The 24,793-nt window shown below is 35.4% G+C and overlaps 2 protein-coding genes across 6 annotated transcripts in view; both read right to left on the reverse strand.

Annotated features, from left to right (window-relative positions):
* Positions 1–11,025, reverse strand: part of LOC125680484 (mitogen-activated protein kinase kinase kinase 13-A-like) — a 32,845-nt gene extending 21,820 nt beyond the window's left edge. Inside the window, exons 1-3 of one of the 5 annotated variants that reach the window (XM_048920106.2) lie at positions 10,957–11,014; positions 5,844–5,955; positions 4,167–4,932 (exon numbers count right to left, since the gene is read on the reverse strand). The gene's annotated coding sequence lies outside the window, so the exon portion shown is untranslated. Of the gene's footprint in view, positions 1–4,166; positions 4,933–5,830; positions 5,956–10,956 lie in introns of all 5 variants that reach the window. The other 4 variants (XM_048920105.2, XM_048920103.2, XM_048920104.2 and 1 more) reach the window with 4 other exon arrangements.
* Positions 11,026–16,419: 5,394 nt separating this feature from the next.
* On the reverse strand, positions 16,420–23,612 carry LOC125682251 (uncharacterized protein SCO4629-like). The gene is made up of 3 exons (XM_048922722.2): positions 23,371–23,612; positions 18,202–18,325; positions 16,420–16,916 (listed from the first exon to the last, which is right to left on the reverse strand). The coding sequence occupies exons 1-3, from the start codon at positions 23,521–23,523 to the stop codon at positions 16,447–16,449; spliced, it is 747 nt and encodes a 248-aa protein (XP_048778679.2). The 5' UTR covers positions 23,524–23,612; the 3' UTR covers positions 16,420–16,446.
* Between the last annotated feature and the right edge of the window lie 1,181 nt (positions 23,613–24,793).

The following is a 24,793-nucleotide window of genomic DNA, read 5'->3' on the forward strand; positions in this document are numbered from 1 at the left end:
AGTGTAAAAAACTGCTTTCATGTCGATGAAGGATGAAAAACTGAATATTAAAAAAGACTAGAGCGATCTTTTGAGTTAAATTGTGATTTCAAATACATTTTAACAATGCTGCATGTCAAAATATGTTTCACAAACCATATCAACCTTCCACCGATATTGGCCTTTGGGCTAAATGTTGGCGTCTCAGGTTCATATTGTATAGGATACAGGTTTTGCTACACATCTTCATTGACACTGTATCATAGAATAACTGATTCTCTCATCAATCATTACCAACAACCACTGACAGCTTTTTTTCTGGTATCCTATTACAACTGTCATCCTCCAATCTGAACAGCTTAACTTTCAGGTGCTTCAAAATAGTTCATGTTCCAAGCGACCCCACCAGGTCCCATTGAAAAGAGAGGTGATGTCAGGTGAAAATTCCACACAGGCTTGGAGACAAAGGTTGTTTCATTATTGACGAAATAATTGTACAGAGAACTATTGAGGCTCTATGTGACAATTTTCTATCATTAACAATCAACATTTGGGTGAGTTGTTGGGTCAGAATGAATATTGATTGTATGACAATCATGGGAATAGGTGAATTGTTTAGTCGATTATCAACAGAGTATTCCAGATAATGATACTATCAAGAACTGAGTTGGGTGCTTATTTCAAGTATGCCCCAACAATCTGCTCATGCAAATTTAATGTGTTACATTTCACTATGTAGCCACAATCTTTCAGACACGTTCCTTCAGTGCTTCCGTCAGACTACCGAAGAGCATCTACATCGCGTGTCCACGCAAAAAAATCAATCCTATTGAGAGGAAGAATAATTCAGTTTAGCGCAGCATAGAAAGATGGATGCTGAATTTGTAATGAAGAAATCTTTAGCAACAGGCTTGTATTTTATCATTTATTCCACTTGAATCGAGATCAATACAGCCATGGCTTTCATCAAATATAGCATCTAAATGGGAAAATTGTGGAGCAATCTCAGCATACTCTAAGAAATGTTTTAACACAAAAGCAGTTAATATCATGTAACGCTCAGCTAATGTATCCGTCATTTTCCTTACAAGCCAAGTTAATATATTTGAATTGTGCTTTTTAACATCGCTACAAACCAAATATAATTTTTCAAACATAGAAGAGTCAATATCATGCAAGAGCCTACTAAATCAGCTTCAGGGCTTTTACACCAACTTTGGAACAGGCGCTACCAAGGCCTTTAAAGTTGGGGGAGGGGGCAAAATTGGGGGTTTCTTTCATTACTTACCACGTAAATAGGCATATGTATATTTGATGAAAATGAAACGATAACAAATTGAAATAAATTTGGATGCAGTTTTGACTTCATTATATTTTTTAATCATAACTCCATTAAGGGAAATGGAATTATTTTTTTCAGCGGGAATGATCCTACTCTTGGATCCATTAGAGAATCAAGAGTCCTAAATTCACAGAAGAATAGATATCTCCCCGGCCAAACAACTATAATAACACTGCACATGCATTAGTTGAGAAGCCACTCCCTTGTGGACTTAATCATTCAAATGAATGTCCTGACTTTACAAAAGATCCTCCCACTATAATGCATTTCTGTAGCTTATGTAATGTCACAAGAAGTAAATTGGTCACTCCACCCCCAATTCTTTTTTATACAAACAACACTCCACCATCTACAAATGTCCCCACAACATATTGACTGTTATGAGGTATTTTCTCCAGACCTATCCTATCACAGGCAAATAATGATCAACATCTACCATATAATCAACATCTACCATATAATCACCATCTACCATATAATCAACATCTACCATATAATCACTTTTGTTTCTTTGTTGTTGTTTTCCGAAATGTACATCATTAACAATTCAAATTTGGCTCTAACCAATTACTACTAAGAAAACACCACCTACAAGTTCAAATTCAGCTAATACCGTTATATCAGCTAAAGTTTCTGCAGGGTCAATGTCTGATTTACATGGCACACAATTCATGAACTCTTTTTAATACAGAATTCTTACAGGGTATAGCATACTGTGGTCCCTTATTAGTTTCTTATTTAGTGCAATGTATGACATTTCATGCGATTCTCTGCGAAATAATCTATTATTTGATTTAAACTCCATTTAAACCAACAATGTTTCTGTTCACAAGTTCGGTAACCATAAACTGGGAATAACTGGAGTTAAAAATTTCGAATTTATATAATAACAGTGTATTGTGATATTGAATGAAAATACATTGCATTTTCAAACAAGTGTTCTATATTAGATGAGCATTTTTGCTATCTCTTTTAATTGAATTGCTATTTCTTCTGTTTTGAGAAACGTGTTTGTAAATGCTACGTTTCTCAATAGTATATATTTTTGGGGGACACTTCAGGTACAATTCACTTGCATTCTATCTTCAACTCTTATGTATTACAGAAGGTTGTATATATTGACATTACTAAGTTATTGTAGCAAAGAAGGGGAGAAAATTCTCTCAAACGGATCAATTGGAGATCAAACCCAAGATCCTTAATTGCATTACTAGTTAGGTGATCTAACCACTGAACTAACCAGGCCTATAACAGAAGTATAGCAGCATTACTATAATATAAAATTCAAATCTAGCTATTTCAGCAATCATACAAAAACTCTTCTTACCAAGGAGATGTAAAAACAGTTTTAGAAAAAGAAACGTTGTGTATGACCTTTTGTATCTCGGCTTTATACAATGTACACATTGTATCCCTATTCCACTGTACATGTCTAATCACTATCAGTGTAGGCCTGCAATCAGCATTTATTAAACCAGTGGGACCACAGTACATTAATATTAATGTGATTATAGAATATTTCTTCGTTTATATCTCTCAAAATACAGAATAAAATCTAAATCCAGGGCTCTGCTACAATGGCATTTATCATAAGACAAAGAGACCCATGGGTTACATTGACAACATGAATAGCTGCATTTTCTCATATAAAACTTAAAACCTTCACTGTATAGTCACACCATTCTTATGGGGGTTTTAGTGGGGGGAAAAACCCCCACTTAAATCTACTCTACATAATGATGCTTGCATATCTATTTGAAGAAAATGTACCCTTGTTGTTCTTTATAAATTTTTCCTATAAATTCCAAAATAAAACTTTAGAACCCTGTTGTGGCCCTACCCAAGTCTCTTGTGAACTTGAATTTCATCATATAACAAAGCTTTTTTTTTAAAAAATAATGTTTCATCTCATTTTCACTATTTTCTAATTACTTCCCCTTAGCAGGTATGCTTTTAAACCAAGTTTGGATAAAATTGGCATATATTGCTTTTTGAGAAAATGAAAATGTCAAAAGTTTACAGAAAACAAACACGATATGGACTAAATCAGGAAAGTGCACGAGAGCTTTCAGCTCAGGTGAGCTAAAATGTTACAGGCAACACAGCCAATTTTAAATTTTGCTTATTCTGCGATTTCTACAAGAAATCTCATTTAGCTGGGGTAATTCAATCCTCACAGTTAACATATTACATCTTACGACAAACATCTAAATACATAAATCACACTACAAAAAGAGCGCTATTTTTTTGTTATAGCGAGGACACACTGGGCCAATTTAAACCTATGGATTCTAAAAAGACAATTAAACTACTCAGCATCTTTATAGATCTTTAATGGCGACAAAGTAACCTTGAAAGAAAAAATCCAGTATAGGAAAAATCGCTAACATGAAACAAATGAATTAAATTGAAATACAGCATAGCCAATTCTTTGAATTATACTGTACTGGAAAGAAGTATCATGACTGAATATGTACTGTTGAAAAAAACCCACTTTTATCCATACTAGATTTGAAGTGCATTTTACTGGTGTAATAGGAGTTCAAAGGACATTTTCTTGAAATACCAAATCTTAATTTTGTAGCTGCTATTTACATGGACCACCTGCCATGACCTTGACCTTAAAAGTGATCTTGAACTCCATTTTTGTGTTGCACCTCACTGCAATGAACATTTTCATGAATTTTCCCAAACAATTCTGGCCATTTTGTGAAATTGTGACAGAAAAACAGATGCAAGTAATTCACAAACATTTTGCAGGAATACTGGTTTGTCTCCAATCACACAAAGACAAAATTTTCAATCATGTCTTGAAAATGATCTCAAATTCAAAATTCATACTTACACAAGGTATAAATGACAGCCATATTTGATAAATGCCTCATCTTCTTGTGTGGGACAAAACTATATTAAGATTCAGTTTGACTGTTCTTGCTTTCGTTGACCTTAATAATGCAAACTAAATCCACATATCAAAGTTCAACCAAATATTTCAACTGGTGAATACCACAGAAAACATGGATATCCATAAATCCAATATTCCTGCTCACATCCGAAGCATGTAAAATGTCAAACAGTTATTCACATTCATTCCATTACTTTTGAAATTTCAGCACCCTTTTCTTCATTAAAAGAGTTTTAATGTACAATTTAAGGGTGTTTGAACTTTTTCTTTGGCCCTTACACAAACTGAATATCAATAACAGATTTGTTCATTGACTGCTAAAAACACACTCCATTCCATCATACTATATATGGGCAAAGAGCCTACTGTGGAAGTTTCAGATCCATCCTGCCACTGACAATCAATATCTGAATTCAAACATTATAGTCATCCAATCGTGTTCATTGATACAAATTAGTTCGGTGCCATATTGATTTGAACCAAGAGGTAGAATGGATACCCTTGGCTAAACATATTCCGGAGACTGGAAAGAAATCCCAAGATAATTGAGTTGGCTGAATTCTCCAGCATATAGAGACTGTATTGATGTTTTTATATGATGAAATATCTCTAGGATTGCTTTTTCTACCATTTCTCCTAGTAAAGTCAAAATACTGCCTGGTATATTGGAAATGTTTTGTGGGGCCTTTCCTCTGCTGTATTGATTCTAAAACATAAGACTGACTTCTAAAGCATACAGGAGATTAACTGTATGCAAATGAGATCTGAAGACAGTAAAAGCATTAAGTGCATCATATACTATCAATAATGCCATGGAATTCATAATGCAGCAATGTCTTCTGAGATAATATGTCATTCATAAAGGAAAGCAATAACCTACAAATATTACCAATGGAAGATGGATACATAATGCACTAATGGAATTGTGGAACACATACAGAAAAGATCTTTAAGAGAACATCTTACACTTTCCTTTCTATTTCACAAATGAGGAGGCTAGTTGGGGCATCACCAACTACTATTAACTTATGCATGCGGAATCTTGATAGAGGATTATCATGTTAATGGCAACACAATTCACAATAATTCATATATCTATATATACACTGTATCAGTCAAATGAAAATAATTCATCATATATATCATAAAAACAGAGCCCACAGGCCTCCATAGTTAGCCTAAATATCCGTGTATGCAAACAAATAACAATTCATTATATCCTGCTTTATGGAAAGGACTTATTCTGAAACAAATAAAATTTTATCAGATATGGCCTGATGTTTTTGGCATAGATTAATACATATAATTTAAACTGCTGCAGCACATTTTTCAATTTTCTGTATTCCAGTAGCATGTATTTTAAAATACTACAAATATTGGCTCATTTTTTTTATTTGTAAGCACCATGGACAACATACATGTTCTCATTATACTGTGGGTTCTCTTATACTTTGATACTCTGCAAATTTCAAACAACAGACACATGCTAGGTTTATTCTATGCATTTTTCTCATAAAATGTAAGATTGTATAGGAATAATCCCGTTTCCATGATGAGTAGTATACGTAGAGAGCTTTTATCAAGTAATGACAAACTTTGAATACCTGTACCGTGTACTTGTATATCCGGTGTGGAAATCAATCTTCTCTAGCTGTCAGCTATTTGCTTGGTCTTCCATTTCCTGGTCCTAAGATGATCATTATATCCTCAATGTATCCATCGGTAGCATCTACAAAATCCACAGAATATAAGTATATTCTAAAATTAATCATGTCTTTGTTCGATATTAGGGCTGATAACAAGTTATCAACACTTCATTAACTTGATTCCTGGAAAGCACATGCAATTGACTATATAGCTGCGCAAACAGTACATCATGTGTTCGGGTGAACACCGGGGTAATACCCCCAATACACCTACAGATATAAGAACTGCACATAGTTATAATGTAGTCTCTCTGCATGCAATGTACCACAAGCTGTGAACAACATGTTCTGAGGGGTGAAGAGAGAAATGTATTATCAAACAGAGATTATGAATGAGCAATACCTGGCAGATGTAGCAATATTTCTGCAACTGTGCCAAGCAAATATACTATGGTAGTAACCCATTTCTGTTCCCATAGAGGCCAACACAGGGGGCTATTAGGAAATAATGTTCTTTTTCAAAAATACTTTCTCTGTTGCTGTCTTGTCTTTCTCTCCTGTACACTGCAAAGATGTTTTGAGTTTCATGTCCCTTCATATGGAGATGACACTGGTTATATTGATGAAGTGCCACAAATCTAGACCTAAGCTAGGCTCTGAAAAGCTATTTAGCAGTAACTTCGGTTTATAATGTGGCAATAGGACCTCAGTTTATAAAGTCTCATTCAAAAAGACCTACAGTTTTCACTCATTTACCCAGCATTTGGCAAATAAACAGTTGCTACCTATTCTAACAACTCAGATGCATCGAACTCTGACCTCTCGTACAAGTCGCAAGTATTCAACCAATGGAACAAATCGTGTAAGAAATTAATAGTCTATATTAATACTTGCATCAAGGCAATCATGTAAAAAGCATTTTCTATATGTAATATCAAGGTCCTGAAAAATGACAGTTTCACCAAATATCATTTGATTATCTCCCCAGCAGAGATAATAGGCCAAGATAGACTGGCAGTATTTCCATGGCAATAAGACCCAGACAAGATATCAAGATAAGACCTGTATTAATTATAGCTTCCTGACAATAGTGGTAGTCCCTTCAGCCAGGATGGTCACATGACCTATCACTTTGTGCACACAAAACAATTAGTCTTTTCAAAGACTGCTTCCTATGGCTTCTTTTTAATAACAAGACAAGGATAAATATTGGACTGAGAGAAATAAACCATATTCTGATTGATTTTCCCTCGCACCAAAGATCTATCTATAGCTAGCTGCCAGCTCTTTGGAATTTTATCCAATATATCATTAAAAGAACAGTTAAAGAGACAATTTCAGACAGACAAGACCTCTCCCACTTTTGGAAACTTGACTATCAAAGTTAGATCGACTGTTATCACATTACTGGCCAAATCAGAAAAGAGAGTGAAGACAATGACCAATTAATTAGATTTTGATGAATATTTTACTTGCATTAAAATAATGAAGCTACACAATTTTCTCAATTGTCATCAACAATTAAACATCTCACATGGCTATGTTAATGACCACACGAGTACAATCATATAGAGAAAATAATTTTGATTTAAGTCACTTCAAGTGTTAGAGATATTCTAACATGACATTCCTCAAACAAATATTTCATGTCAGAAGTCAAATCAGCCAGTCTGTGTAACCATATAATGTGCAGCAGTAAATGTATTTCTAATCAAGAGAATCTCCGACATCAAAGAACAGTGTGCATACTAATTATCTCTCTACCCGACCTTGTGAATGCTGAAACCCAACAATCAATAAACCTAGGATGGAAATTGAGGAAGAAGTTGACAGCACAGAATTACTGTGGTTCGATACAAAACCTTTTTCCTCAGGCAATTTCTGTGCACAATGAACTTAATCACAAACTTCCATTGTGCAGATATAAATTAGCCTATTTTCAAGTTTAATATGCTGGAAGACATATCAAGGCACTAACTCCCGACACAACTGTATGGTGTTCAGGATTACTCTAGTCTACTGAATCATATCATTTTCTGCATGGGCAAGAAAGAAAACTCTTGTTGAATCTGAAATGAAATCTTTATCATCAAAGATTCTATAGAGCCTGTCAATATACATTTGTCTGATCAGAATTATATGCAATCTAACTTGTTGTGTAAATTGTATACATGTGTATTTCACAACCAAAACTTGAATAAAGACCACATATATATATATGTTCAGGTTGTAGTCTGGATCAGACAAGTTTATATAATACATTGATATGCCAATCTCTCTTTTGGATGTGTTGTCTACTCTACAGTAACATTTTCATACTACTTTATATTAACATTTGCAAAGAGATTTGATTTCTATCCATATACTAAAATGATGTTCTTTTGTAACAATTGTAGACACAGCATTATGATTAATACCATGTAATCAAATTGAACTGCTTCCTACATGATACATTGTAACAGTTACACATCTATGCAGCTGTTATTAAGCAATTAATTCTGGTTTACTTCTCACTTTGTCTATAAAAATGGCTTAGAACAGTAAATTGAATTAATACAACCATATACTATACATGTGGAAATTACTTTGTTCACAAAAATTTGTAACACAGTGTTTGATATCGTTCACAAACAATAGATTTTCATTAAGTAAATGCATAACTTTTATAAATGTATTGACAAAGTTTTAATGAGTTCCGTAACGCTAGAGTAAAAGACAATAATAAGCTGATATTCTTTTATTGCTCATGTATCTCTCAAATAAAAAGTAAATGATTGCCAAAACTGGGAGCCGAGGTGAATAAACTAAGATCTTACTTATGTAGTATAAAACAAAAATATTGTAAACCTAGAGTGATCAGCCTTAAAACCATGGTTGGTACCGACCTTGACAATTTTTTTCCAGCTTCTGCACAAAAAGATTTACTGAAAGCATGCCACGTTGATTAATTAATAAGTAACCAGAGCTAGATTTTTGTTAGTTAATACAATAAAATCCTCTATTTAACACATTTCAATACTTTTTATTTTTGTTAGTTAATACAATAAAATCCTCTATTTAACACATTTCAATACTTTTTATTTTTGTTAGTTAATACAATAAAATCCTCTATTTAACACATTTCAATAATTTTTCACTGTATAATTCATACAAGAAAATTCCAGCACTTTGAAAAAATTCTCAGATATTTTCATTGCATTTCAGCATTTTCCCCAAGTCTTAGGTACAATATATTTGATTTACTGTAAATCATGGCACTTTTTTTTTTAGACATACTAGTACTCAAAATTTAAGCACAAGATTCTCAAACCCTGTAAAATACATGTCATTCCCAGTATTGCTAAGCTACAATTTTGCATAATCCCTAGATTCCTCATCTACATGTATTTGGTACAAACATAACTTCATGCTGGCAAGGACATTGTTCTAAACTTTAAAATAGTCACACAGCATCTGAAGCAATTCCGGTGATCTGCATCTAAGTGTTATCAATAAATATTGGTCTATTAGGGTCTTATATTTTCTAGAAAATTTCCAACCTACTTTTAAACACTTAACCTAGTCAATCATCCAGAAAAAAGGGTCATAGCCAGTATATCCAGCAAGTATTTGGTGTTTACGTCTTTATTGTAACTTATTAAGTTTGTCCAGCTTTAGGGATACTTTTGAACATAGACACATGTATGTGATCAGGATAGTGTACTTTTCTGTGACAGAGTGGATAAAACATTAAATACAGCACAAATTTCTTGTTTAATTTGCAATTTCAACTAGTCACACACTCCATTTCACTTCATTATGTATCTGAGCATATGTCAGTTAAACAGAGGGCTGAAACTGCAAACAAATGACAATATATCTGGATTCGTTGGAGTGTTAAACTAGAACTGGAATTACAAGAAATACATGCTGTATTTAATGTTTTATCAGCAGTTTGAATGTCCTTGATTACGTACCTCTAGGTCCACCCCACTTATTAAAGGAGCACGTTATCCTAATTACAACTGCCTGTAGGGAAAGTGACAAATCCAAAAACATCAACAAGGTCAAACACCTTGAAAATGTAGGTCACAATTAGCATTGAAAGTAAGCAACTTCCATGTGAGTTTGGTCTGCATGGGCCTAGAGGTTTTGGGTGAATGCAGCAGAACTCAAAAATTCGAACCTGTTTTTAGTAACAATGTAACCTTGTCAGCAACTGATTTTTATAGATGAAATTCAACATCTTAGTACGTTTTATTGTTTATTTGTTATACATCCTTCAAAGAATTCCTCACTGATATTGAGATGAGATGTTACAGAATTTAGGCTTATGCATGACACTCGGGGCAAATCTCACTCCTAACTGCAAAGCATTTGGCAAAGTCTTGGGTTTCACATTGCCAAGTTACAAGCAGGACTCGAACCCATGACCTGCCAGTCACGACGACATCTGAGGCTAGAATTGTTGACATGATCCATATAGATGCAAATTTCATCCAGCTACTGGGCTAGAGCATAACAGTTTGGGAACCGAAATGAATCCGAAACCTTTAAAACTGTTAAATGTGACTGACAGACTGATGCCTGGGATTAAAAATTCAATAAAGACAATGCCTTCCAGAAAACGCTTTTCTAAATGCCCTTAATCAAGATTCCTAAAACTCTTAACCACCGCTTTGCACAATTTAGCAGTTTAGTGGGGGTAAACAAGGTCTCGGCTCGTGGACTCTCGAACTATAAATAGACTTTCCCCAAGAGATTAATGAGACAAAAGAATTGGTTTCCAGTCTAATTCACCGTTCAAAACTATAATCAATGTATAACTAGGCTTCATTAACTTTAAGGGCGTTTCAGTAGGTTTATGACATAATTTCTAATTTTGGCACAGAATATCGCGCGATGGCGACCTACACTATGTATGTAAACATTACGAAATTTAAAACAGAAACAACAAAAATTCCCAAGGTATCAATTAAAATATCTGTGTAAAACAAAGAAATTGGTACCATGATTACGATTTTAAAGACTCATGCAATGTCAGCGCCGAATATATGAGATCTATTTAAAAAAGATTACATGAAACCGAAACGGTATAAATTTACCTGTGAATCAAGCGTGTTTTGAAACTATTCTGTTTACTTCCCTTACTCCCTAATGGTTGGTATTAAACTGGTTCTCTTTTTTAGTCTGGTCCCTAACCCGCCACTTTGTTTTCCTCACGCTCTAAAAACGGAGTGGCGGTTTAGTACATTTTCCGAAAAAAGATACCTTGGGGGGGGGGGGGGGGGGGGGGGGGGGGGGGGGCTCTAAACCCACCACTGATTTTGGTTTATGTATGCCTATTGTTATTAGATGTATACATGCCGACTCTAAATAAAATTATCCCACTTAGTTTTAAAATAAAAATAAATAAGTTTGCCAAAAGGGAAGTGTCTATATACACGTATACATAAGTAAGCTAGCTACATGTAGGTAGCTTATTTATTTATTTATTTATACTTATAATGATATAGTACATGTATACTGAAACAAACACTGAAAATTCAATGAGTTAAGTATATACGTAAGGTAAAAAAATCAACAATGAGATTTATATACTAGATCTATATTGTTTGAAAATATTTACATATAATTCCAATGTTATTTATTACAATAGTATTGATTGGACAAAAATAAAGCAAAATGAGAATTTACACATCAATAAATCCAAAAACGCTATGTATACATACGCACCTGAAGACAAATAACATAGTGCGGGGAAACTATTCAAATTTTTGAAATTGATGATACAGGGAAGCCTGGGAACGAATTGGAATTATAAGATTCAAACATTCTTTTTGAAGAATTTATCGATGTGTAAACACACAGCACAAAACGTAAGCTTCACTAAAACAGCACTGCAATGAATGGAGTTGCGTTTGTATTGGTTATCCCAATTTTCCTACCACGTAAAATGCGATGTGAAACGTTCGACTCTTTCTGAACACGACGTGGGTTAGTTTATCTTTATATGGAGTATGGTGTGTGCATTTATTCACAAAATATAGTCAAAAATAAGAGGAAAGCACGTGATCTAATTGAAACCACCACCGTTTCTATCAATTGCATATTTCATTTTTTATGTCGAAAAGTGAAGCTTGCGTACCACACCCTCTAATGCGAGAATGACAGTGCAGAACTCGGTTTCGTTCAAGATCATTGCGAATAAGCAGTGCTAAGTAGCAATTCGAAGTTGCATTAATAACATCTAGGCTAGCCCTCTGTAGGGATAACAAGCGTTAATTCTTACAGTGTATTCGATAGACATATATATATCAAGCATAGAAACCAGGGTAGCTGCTACGACCTTGAACGCAGCCCTTATCATGACCCCTTTGTTGTTATCATCTAGTATCGTTACACTGTAATAAAGGGCCAGATTACAATTTAGGATCTCTAGGCATTGTCACAATACAATAAATATTTGTTTCCGAAGGCCTCGCTATTAAAATGAATCGATACCAAATTACGCCCTCCACAGTGGTCAAATCTTGCTCGTTGGAGTTTACGGAAACAGCCGAGTGGTTGTGTAGCAATAATGGAGCAACACTCTTCTTTCGTGGATAAGGTTAGTCATCTTTCATGGATATATCCTTCAAATGTTGGACAGGCTTTGAATTTCTCGTCGTTACACTGGTTGCAACATGGACTGTATCATGATCTAGAAAGAACGGAACAAGCAGTGTGGACATCCGAAAATCCGGAACAAGCAGTGTGGATATCCGAAAACCCGGAACAAGCAGCATGGACATCTGAAAACCCGGAACAAGCAGTGTGCGTGGACATCCGAAAACCCGAAACAAGCAGTGTGGATATCCGAAAACCCGGAACAAACAGCATGGACATCTGAAAACCCGGAATAAGCAGTGTGGACATTCGAAAACCCGGAACAAGCAGTGTGGACATCCGAAAACCCGGAACAAGCAGTGTGGACATCTGAAAACCCGAAACAAGCAGTGTGCATGGACATCCGAAAACCCGGAACAAGCAGTGTGGACATCCGAAAACCCGGAACAAGCAGTGTGGACATCTGAAAACCCGAAACAAGCAGCATGGACATCCGAGAACCCGGAACAAGCAGCATGGACATTCAAAGGCCCGGAACAAGCAGCTTCAAATAATTGTGCGTACCTTCGATAATCTTATTTCAATTTTCTTTCAATCAGAAACGTTTCTAGTCATAGGTAAAATTTCCCCTACCATGGCACGGAACAGCCTCATCTGAAATTTGATTCACTTCTTCTGCCGAGCGCTTGGTTGACAAGGGTCTGCAGCAAACGGGGTTCGAGCCCACAACCTCCTGTACCCGAAGCAAACCATCTTATGTTTAAACTCCCTTAATTTGACACTGAGGATGTCCGTCACGTTGTTTGTTGTTCTGAGTTAATCCAACCGAATCTAACATTGACCAGGCTTTCTATATTCAAAGAAGGGAATACATTCTAAAACGTATTTCAATTTTCCCCGAACAAGCAAAGGTCGAGAACTCCAGTACAGATGTCAAAATGTAAAATATACTCTGCGTTTTTCCAGCGTTTTTTTTTCTTTTTCCAGTAACCAACTTGAACACGTACGTCATCTTGTTCATTTATTTATTTTAATCAAACTAAGGCATTGGTGCACGAAGTTACAGTTATAAACATTTTGTCAGAAAGGAAAGGAATATACATGTACATGTATCAATGATATAAAGTCATCTGATATCAGCATATAAGTAACATGCTCTTATTCCTAGTTTGAGGATACTGTAGTGTATGTACGTTAGAAAGTGGCTTATTCAATTACGTCGTTTGTTTCGGCTGATTTACTTTTGTAGTTCCGCGTCCCAGTGGTCATGACACTAGATATCTGATAAATCAGCAGATCATAAATATTTGAATCCGATGGGGAAGTATGCTGAATTCATCGTCAAAATCATTATAAAATAGTATTTTTTCGATAAACTTTAATTTTCATTTATGTGCATCATATAATATCGACACCTATGGCAATTGATTTGTATTCTGCTTCCAGGGGGCTTTATTGGGTGTGTGGAGCTACCTTAGTGAATTATGAAAGTAATAAATTGCACAATAGATATGTAATCAAAGAAAATATATGAAGCAAGAACCAAACATTTATCATCATTTGCAGATCATGCTTGATGCGCCCATTGAGTGTTCAATGTTGCCTACTGGTTTCTTACATTTTCTGTTGTGGTTGTGTAGACCTATTTCAGCTCGTACACATGAATGCTGTGGTTGGGTGTGCATTCGGATCTCTGCTGGTTATTCCTCTTCTTATATGTTCATGCTTGTGATTCCATTTTGAATTTCTCAATTTTATGGAAAACCATTTGAATCCTTGAAATGAAGTATAGAGGAGTGACTTTCTGGTACTAACGGCGAGCTAACGATACGGAGACCTTTAGAGAGCATCCCATCTTTCATACACATAACGTGCTCAAGCCATGCTAGTCAGCTTAGAATCGCATGTACCAGGTATATATTGTACGTTGCAATATATGCTCTTTTCGGTAGATTCCAAGGATACACATGAGACGTCATATGTTTGTGGAAGGGGTTAAGCGGAAGCTCATGACTTATGAATGTGCTCTAGAGTTCGTCTCCACATTACACTCAAGGTATAGAGGACGCAGACCTCGGCCTCATAGCTGTATTCTGTCAATGCTTTATTCGTTGTAACTATCGTTGTCATGCAGTTTTGTATCTGTTAAGTAGATTTCAGGGAGGTGAAGTTATGAAAGGGGGTAGCCGATGTCTTAGAGGCTGATATATATTTGTCTTCGTCAGACATTTTGCAAGCCCGATCAAGTTGCATCTATCATCATGCAGTGTTTGTTGTTGTTGTTGTTGTTTGTTTGTTGTTGTTTTGTTTGTTTTTATTTATTGTTTTGTTTTACGTCCTGTCGAGAATATTTCACTCAATTTTGAGACATAACCAGCTGTGAGTGAAGTAGCTTAGCGCTCAGGGCCGTAGCAGTGAGGGCTCTTTAACATATCAGCGCCTGTAGCGACCCGGAACCCCCGTTTATAAGGTCATATCCTAAAGACACGCGATTAACACTTCTAAATGCCGTGTTTGGCGAAAGAGTAATCACTAATGTTTACGTCGTAGGTTTGACGCGGCCATAGCATGAGTGGTCACAACCACCCGGTTACAGAGCAAACACTTTGCCACTGAACTACCGCGATCATCAGTGAGTAATATACATGTACATGTATCTTTGAAATGGATTATTCTCAGTTAAAGTTTGCCTTCAAATGTAGACATTTTCTTTAGGGTCCGTAAGGTGTAGTACATGTAAATAACATCTTGTTGATGAATCGAACACTTTGAGTCAAAACAATGAGGAGATTATACAGAGAGGTGGTGCAAGTGCACAGGATTCCACTTTTAATTGCGAGAATGTCCGAAGATGTATCATTGTAAAGGTCTGTAACATTCATTTTTGTAAGGTCCCGTAGGGGTGCAGGTTAGAATAGGTCCTCAGTACCCCTTGCTTGTCGTAAGAGGCGACTAAATGAAGCAGTCCTTTAGATGAGACTGCAAATAACCAAGGCCCCGTGTCACAGCAGGTTTGGCATGATAAAGATCCCTCCTTGCTCAAAGACCGTAAGCGCCCTTCACTGGCAATGGTGATGTCTCCATATGGTGAAAAATTACGAGTGGAACATTAAACAATATTCAATCAATCATTTTTGGAAGGAGTTTATCACAACCTGTCTTCTAGGAAGTTAGATTTTTTACCTTTTCTACTTTAAGTCAAAGATCGTTTTTTAAGGTCTATGGACGTTATGTACAAAGATTGGCCTTGTTTTCAACTCTTTTTCTTGTTGGTGTCAGAATGAATGAGAATATACCTCGATAATAAGTGTGACCATTTGTTTGCCAGTGTGTTTTGACGATTACATTGAAAGGTATGAACGGCTAACAGATTCTCACCTTTATCCTGTACCCGATTCCTGTCATCCTTCACATGTAAATGTAATATAGCTTTTAATATTTCAAGAGGTACATGTAGGTACATGTATTATCGTTACTGATGAAACTGTACACATATTCGCGTGCAAGATAATTTTGTTTTTTAAGTGAGCCTAGTGCTGGGACAATTTTAAAGTCCAATCTGTGACTGTAAATGCAAAATGTGATATTATTTATAGAATGTGTTATTTTATGTGATATTATGTCATGTCAGTTGTTATTCTTTGTCTAACGTGCCTTTATCTGAATAAACATAATAATAATAATGATCTGAAAACATTCTTACTAAGACAATAGAACAAGTCTGAACAGTATTGGTGATAGGAACATCCTTGCCTAACGCCTGTGTCAGGTATAGCACCTCATATACAATGTACATATGTACATTCAACAGCCGAAAGACGTTTCTTATTCAGTGATTACACTATTTCAAAAGTTGAAAGTAAGTAACCTTCAGATTCAACTATTAACAATGCTGAGATGAAAACGTGGTGAATGTATATATATGTACACTGTGTTAAATGAAGAACTTGTTTCAGATGTAGGAACAAACATTTAATATATCATCATTAAATAAAGTATGAATTATACATGTTCGTCTGTTGCAAGAATTTAAAAGATTCCCATACATCAACAGGAATGTGAACACAAGTCTGAAAACCAAGTTCACAGTAAAGGGGAAGACGCTGTAAATATCCCATCATAACGGAAATTACATCACTCAGATCCCCAACGTCATCGGTAGGATAGCGTTCGAGGGCTATCTTCAGCGTCCTAACAACCAATGAAAGTGTCAGTGTGTTCGATTGTTGTGGCCACTGTTTCCAAAATGTCGCGACAGTTCGTTTGCCCATATGAGGTTTCTGTACGAGTATTATTCGTTGAGGGATTCGGTATCTTGTTTTCAGCAGCTCGTACGAAAAACGAATATTTTCACCCGTGTTTCGACTTCTAATTTCAGTGTATATTTTGCATGAAGGTACACCCATGGAGACTGCAATATCACGGAAAACTTCAGCCTCTGACTGGTTCCATCGTCCTGACAAGAAAATGCCATTTATATCTTAATATTTACATTGATTTGCCTTTGATATATCTACAAATTGCAATGATAGGCATTTTCTCATGAACGCACTGCAGTTGAAAACAATGCGTGAATGAATACAAATCTCCTTGATAGATATCGTACGTCTATTTTAAAGACTAAGAACGGGAGTTACGACCAAAATGAAAGTAAAATATGAATATGTATGATATCAAAAATAAATTTCATTTTTATTTTTTCAAAATTTGGTTATTTTCATACTGCAACTTTCAAAAACGAAAATGAAGATTTGCTGGATGGAAGGTTTAACTGCAAACTATTTTCTTGCCTGAACCGGATTCCTAGTTTGGAATATTACGTCACCATGTTGAAGACCACACTTTTCTTAAAAGTATGCAATACAGAATTTAGAGACGTTCAACGCTTAAATATGAACACCATGTATCGACCAATTTCTCGTATCTAAAAGATGAGAATATCATTATGGAGGTACTTGCACGTGTTTGGGACATCGTAAATTGTAGATTCATTATTGTTATGGCTTTGTATGTATCTCACGCATTCACTAATTTAAAAAAAGCTTTTTATAAACGCTTCCACACGGTCGAAATTTGGTCAAATTAGATTATCAGTTGATGAATATCTTTGTCCGCCGTTTGTCGTTGTGGTCATCGTAAACTTGTCACATTTTTACTTCTTCTTCTAAACCATTTGACCAATATTCACCAAATAATATAACATATCTCCTAGCAACATTTTTTTTGTGTGTGTGTGGGTTTTTTTTTTAAAAAATACTCGACTCTTTTCAAAAGGAGAGCAGCAGAAAATGGTGAAAATATGGCACAGTGATTAGAAAATCTGACAAGTACTAAAACAGAAAAAATTAATTTTTACATGAAATCTTCTTTATATTACATAATTATGGATTCAAGTTTGTGCAAACCATGACCCCCGGGCAGTTTGATTCAGAAATGTAGGAAAACTCCACAAGGGTGCAATGTGTTGAAGCAACTTCTTGTAGGGTAGTATGTTCATACCATGACCCCTAGAACTTGGGGTAAGGGGCGCACAGTAGGAGTTAATAAAGGTTTTCCTTTCAAGAGCCACAAAAATATAGTTACTAGTTTAATCGATTTGGAAGTATCCATACGCAGAGCAGGTTAAAGGTTTATACTCATACTCCCAAACCCGTGAGTCTTGGATTAGAAAAATGTCTCATGTGAGCGATATGGTCCGTGGACCTCTCGTGCTTTTCTCCAACTAATTGAAATCTACTTACCATCCGTCAAGTTACCAGAGTGCCCGGAGAAAACGACTACATCAGCCCATCCTTCTAGCCATAGCATTGCTGTTTCCATCGCAACGCGGGGATCGTGACTTCCGAGACCAATTATTACGTCACTCTTAAATAGAATGTCCAAGTTTGATTATAAAATTGAAGCTTACTTATTTTCAAATAATTCGTGCGAATGATACATGTATCTCTCTTTGAAAATGTTGGGGCAGATGATCTGTATTTTCTTAGTGGGCTACAGTTCTGCAGCTATCTTCGAATAAGAAACAAGTCTTTGTATACATGTATTAGTAGTTTGACCAGCGAGCATTGGGGGCATATACATGTAGTATGATATAGTTTATTCACCAATCAAGGGCCCTGGGGGGGATGTACATGTTAACAGGCAATTAATTATAACAATGAAAATAAAAAACAATCATTTAGAAGTACTACCGGTAATACTGACAGAGTTCACACTTCTGCACTGCACATATCTATATAATTATATATGAAATACTGATTACAGACAAGATTTAAATTAACATGATAAATAAAATAACTCAACTGCTTCACACATCAGTTTCTGGGATAACAGATAGTGATAGTGCCGTGTGAATACTTATATTAAAGAGAATAATAGCATTATATGAAAGAATTAAAAAAAAAAATGTTGACCTGATTACAGGGAGCACCAAGGGACAGTGCCTGTTAACAGTCTGGTAATAAATTTATTGTACCAGACCGTTGATCTTGTACTCCCAGTAACCAAGACAGCTTACAATTGTAAAGTAAAGGAAATGTGTAGAATGCAAAGACATGTATTTGCAGTATCACATTACACTGTTCAAAATCATCTTACTAAATACAGCATGCTAGTATATTACATATTTACACGCAGGGTCCAGTTGTTCTGAATGTTTTATGTCTAAAGCAGGAAGGTTAGAATACTTATATAAAAGAGAATAGCATTATATGAGAGAATAAAAACACGATATGTTGACCTGATTACAGGGAGTACCAAGGGACAGTGCCTGTTAACAATCTGGTAGTAAATTGTTGTACCAGACTGTTGGTCTTGTACTCCCAGTAGCCAAGACAGCCTACAGGTGCAAAAATATGATGAAGAAAGAAAATGTGCATAATGCAATGAAATGTAACATTTGTAGTATTATATCCCACTGTTTAAAATCATCTTACTAATTTGGATGAGGATATTTTCATCTTCATTGGTCATTAGCCATATAAGCTTTTGATCACTGTCCATCTTCACAAAATTCGTACATGATTTGTCTATCATTTGGAATAAAATAATCCTTTCTTCTGATAAATGACTACATGAGAATAAAAAATGTTTTTCGTCATCCACTGAATTGTTGTTGCATCTTAGACAAAATCTCTCGTGTCGAGAGTTTTTTCGGTAACGTCCCCTTTCAATGTTTAGTCTATGAGCTGATATACGGAAACATGTTAGACTTCTCCTTTGCTCAAAATTTTTAATTGAACTCAAATAATTCTCAAAACCAAAGTTTTGTTTAAAAGTAGAAAAGCAACTTAAGTTTTTTATCTAAATTTAATGTAAGGTGTGAATGCCATTCTTTGATGTAATGTTTGAATAAACAATCTTTAAGAGCCTTTTTAAACTGGTATGCCCCTTTAACGGGCAAGTCTTTAATCCCATTAATATTGGTTATGAAGCAGTTTATAGAACCAAACCATGATGAATTGTTTTGTTCAAAAAGCAATTTTGATTCTCGATATGCATCAAACAATAGTGGAAATGACTGACCAAGATTTTCAAGTCTGTACCAGTAACTTAACATACTTTTTAATATGTCAAAGTGAAGGGGGGATCTTCCCAATTCCGACAGTACGGCAAAGTTTGTTGCAGATTTATGTACACCAAGTATTGATTTGCAAAATTTGAGATGTAGTTTATCACAAAGTTGGTTTGAGTAAATTTTGTCTATGGTACCACCGGAGTTAGTAGATTTTTTGGAAAAAGGATTGAAATAGCCCCAGATTTCCGAAGAATATAATAATATTGGTTTGATGGTATGGTCAAATATATGAGAAATGGTTTTAATATCAGGGTTTAGTGAAATGAAGTCTTTTTTATAGTTTGAATAATGCTTTCAGGGCTTTATGATATAGTTCTTTCTGAGCAAGGGAGAAAGAACCAGATGAACAAAATGAAACCCCAAGGTATTTGTAGTTGGATACATATTCTAGTTCAATACCAGCCAAATAGAATTTAGTTTTCAATAGTCTGCCTGCCTTGTTAAAAATTAGGATCTTAGTTTTTGAGAAATTAATACTCAAACACCAATCATTACAATACCGCTGCAAAATGTTTAGTTTTTGTTGTAAACCATTAGCTGAGGAGGAAAGTAGAATTGGTGAGGGCCTGTCCCGAGACACAGTTAGATTATTCTAATTAATTGTCCCCCTGTTTGACACCTACTTTTATTGGGAGAAAATCGGTGATACTATTACTTAAACGGACACGGGACTTGCTTGAAGAGTACATGCTTTTAATAACCTGATAAAAATTTCTTCCAGCTCCCAATTTTAAGAGTTTAATTTTAATTCCTGAATGAATGACGGTGTCAAATGCTTTATGAAAGTCAATAAAGCATTTGACACCGTCATATATGTATACACAAGCAAGAAAGACAATTAAGGACATTATCTAACCATAGACACTGTAACTTTGGACCTATTAAATCTTATAGATATATGACTAGGAATTCATTTCATCTTGAGAAGGAAACGTCTCATGAACCTCGTAAGTTGTAAGAACTTGTGTTCAAACCTGTTGTATATTATATATGCAATATGATATGTTCAAATCAAATCTCATGGTTGGATGAAAAGTACTGTGGCTGGTTTAGGACAGGTGGAATTTTTTTTTTAAACATATTTGTTCCCACGAAATAAATTTGGTTCCCATAAAATTCGTTCCCACGAAATAAAATTCGTTCCCACAAAAGTAATTTTGTTCCCATGCAAATAAGATTCTCTCAACGTTCACAGGTCAAAGGACTACTAAGCTTGTGAAATTCACTTAAGTCCATAACATTAAAATCAAGAACTTTATTAATCAACCTTTGAAGCAACACAGGGCATATCATCAAGAATCCTTTGTGTGCGGTTTGTCACCATGTACTTGTCTGCTTTTATTACCAATTCTCTTTTTTAAAATCCACTGCTTATTATTTTACTTTATAGATGACGATACGATGGCTTTAGTGTAAGTTCACCAGGTGCAACCCCCAAATTATAGACAAATATTTTGGGTGCATACATTAAAGAATTTTGGAATAGGCTTTTTCTTATTTCCAACACTTTTCTTTATAAGAAAAGCATGAAAAGGCTCTTGATTGTCTAACATTGGAGTTGTTGAAAGTACATGGAAGGCCTGATATAGTTCAACAACAGTTACTAAATTTGCTACATATTCATTGTATATTGCATAATTGCAAGACTTTCTAATTAATTTATGTGTTAAATAGCATATTAACAATATGAAATTGATAATGAGTTTTTGTTTATATATTACCCCAGGTAATTTTGTGCCAAGTTTGGTTGAAATTGGTCCAGTGGTTCTGGAGAAGAAGTCGAAAATGTGGAAAGCTTACAGACGACGGACAAGAGATCAGAAAAGCTCAGTTGAGCGAGCTAAAAACGTTTTAGGAATGCATACTAAAAATAAAAACTTTTCGAGATTATTCTTCGTATAGGAATGAAATATAATGACGTTGTCCATCTGTCAGATTCAAAATAAATTCATCTATGGAGAAATTATGTAAACGAATATGTATAAATCAAAGTACTGACAGTACAGTTGGGACTGAGTTGCACCGCCTGGAATAATTACGATTGTATCGATAACATATTCACATCTATTAATCCACCAATGACCCGAGAACAGCTGGGGGAAAAGTTTCCTCTCAAAAACATCTAATTCAATTGAAAAATCCTACTCCCCTCTAATGAGGTGTAAAGAATTATGTCAAGCGAGAGAGCGAGTTGATTCCTTAGTAGCGGCAATTTGGAATCGGGGTAGGCAACCAACAGAATTGTACAATTTAAGTTTACTCCACTATCTGTATGAAAAGTTTTTGTGCTAATCAATTGGAGAGAGTCAATTTTGATTCTTCGAACGATAAATACTTATCTGTTTCATTAACAAATTCTGAGTTGCCTAAATAGGTGCTGTTTTAAAAGCACGAACCATTTTAGAAGATTTTACATTCTAAATACGTATATGATTGTTTTACATTACATTCGACTGAACGAAACGATGTTTGTTGAATTAATATATATTTCCAAAAATCTCAAATCAAGGGAATTCGGAAATTAACTATCCATTTAGGATATAAAAGAAATGAATAGCCAGAAAAGGATTAATTTCAGAATGGAAAGAATATGGGAATGGTCCGCCGTAAACGTAACCGGAATGAAAAGAAGGGGGAAAATCTACTATATAGTAGGTTTTCCGTGGGGATCATCTGGCTATAAAAGGGGGAAATCCTACTATATAGCCATTTTTCCGGGGGGGGGGGGGGCTACTATATAGCCATTTTTCCGGGGGGAAAGATGGCTAGGGGGAAAGGCTACTATACAACACCGGTAACACGGTCGAAATATTTCTAGTGTATGTATGTATGGTCCTATACCAGCCACCGTAGAAAAGGTTCGCGTACTGAATATTTTATATCAGATCAAATTTCCATTCTTGTTTGCCGTCACTGGTATGTCAAGGTTCAACGTTAACTGTGTTAAGATAATAGCAAACCAAGATAAAATTCCATGGTTTGTCTAAAATTCAATCTTCTGTAGGACTTGCAATTTAACATAAAATTTCGAGCACAATTTTATTCACTTATTTATTATTATTTTTAGAAGTTTTATTGAACAGAAAATCTGTACAACAATTTCAACCTTATCATAATATACGAGCACTGTCTAAACAAATCTCATTTCAAATGTTTTCATTTATCTTCCTGAAAATTTTCCCCTGAAGACAGATTTCTTTTCATGCAAGATGCTGCACATTATACAACATGTGCATCACATTGACCTACATCATAAAGTCTTTCTGGGTATACATGTATATGTATATCGAACGCTCATAAACCTTATAGGACACAATCTGCTCGATATACTTACCTTTATCAGTTTGTCGTTGACCTTCAGGAAATTCCAAATTTTGTTTGCCGCGTCCATGTGTAGAACTGGGACTATCACGCACTGTTCTGTCCCCAATCCAAGTCTGTTGTATGCCGACATCAAGCACAGTACATAAAGTGTTTTTCTAATCATTTTTGGACATGAATCCTAGGTACGAAGAAAAAGAAATACTGGACAGTTTCCAAATAAATGTATGGCACTAGGAATGATTCTAGTTCATCTAGTCACATAAGGGGGGGGGGGGTGGGGGGGGGGGGCAGGACAGAGCTGTTAACCACCCCTTTTTCTATCTCCCTTTCCGCTTCTCTTCTCCCATTTACTCTGCGCCCCCCCCCCCCCCCCCCCCCCCCCCCCCCATATATAAGCTCGAAAACATAAAAATTCGAGTATAACCCAGACGACATGAAAATGAATAATTATATTGCCAGGACATCATATTTTGCCCAGGATTGAGGTGACAGGATTCCTAAGATATGCAGTAGGGTTTTGCTGTGTTTATGTGGGATTTTCTATTATTTGATCAAACAACAATACACGAAATGCACCAATAAAAAGACGTTGAAGGAATTCAATTTTTGGGAAATGTTTTTCGTGCATTGAATTGTAAAATAATGCAAAAATAAAGGTGGCTTCATTGGAAAATCTTGCGTAACAAAGGGGTCTGTAATAATATTAAAACATTTACAAATAGTTTTACAAAATTCTATATGATAATTTTTATGATATCCTTTGTCCTCAATCTACAGCACATGGATATGATACCATGCAATTCATTTTCGATGTTTCATCTCAAGGACTCATAGTTTTCACCTGTGAGTTCATTTGAAGAATCGGGAGGTTTTATGCGAGGCAAATGACAGCACAAAATCATATTCATTAAAGTTCAACAGCTTGATCGAAGCATAACACACGAGTCACCGGGACACCAAAGGTGCAAATAAAGTTTTCGTGTTAATTGGGAGGACCCCTGTAAGGGTCCGCGATCGTTTTCTGATGATGTTTATTTCACGTGATGATTCTGATTAAATAATATTGATTGGTTTCTGGAATTATCAAAAGAGGTGGTATTGTATAAAATTTACACAGTTGTTTTTTCAATAACTCTTTAGTTGCAATTCGCATAGCATGGGGCAGAGTAACAACCATGAAAATTAATTTACGTGTCGTGCAAGTATATAAAGCAATGTATAATGACCATGCCATGTAAAAATAAATGCAGTCCAGAATGTTTAGACTAAACTATATCTGTGTGGAAATGATTCTGGTTTTCGGTGCAAGTCTAGGTAAGGAAGATAGTGTATGTTTCTCGACATTTACGATATACAGAAGAGTAATACGTTAATCTTCTTCGCCATAGGAATGCTGTACTTTAAGGGGGTTCCCCTTCGGAGATATGGCTCTT

Source organism: Ostrea edulis, chromosome 2 (genome assembly GCF_947568905.1).
Source record: "Ostrea edulis chromosome 2, xbOstEdul1.1, whole genome shotgun sequence".
NCBI lineage: Eukaryota > Metazoa > Mollusca > Bivalvia > Ostreida > Ostreidae > Ostrea > Ostrea edulis.

Coding starts and splice junctions, on each gene's coding strand:
- LOC125682251 (XM_048922722.2), bottom strand. CDS start 23,523: ATGATTAGAAAAACACTTTATGTACTGTGCTTGATGTCGGCATACAAC. Junction 18,326..23,370: donor TCAACGACAAACTGATAAAG/GTAAGTATATCG, acceptor ATTCTATTTAAG/AGTGACGTAATAATTGGTCT. Junction 16,917..18,201: donor CTCTGGTAACTTGACGGATG/GTAAGTAGATTT, acceptor TTTTCTTGTCAG/GACGATGGAACCAGTCAGAG.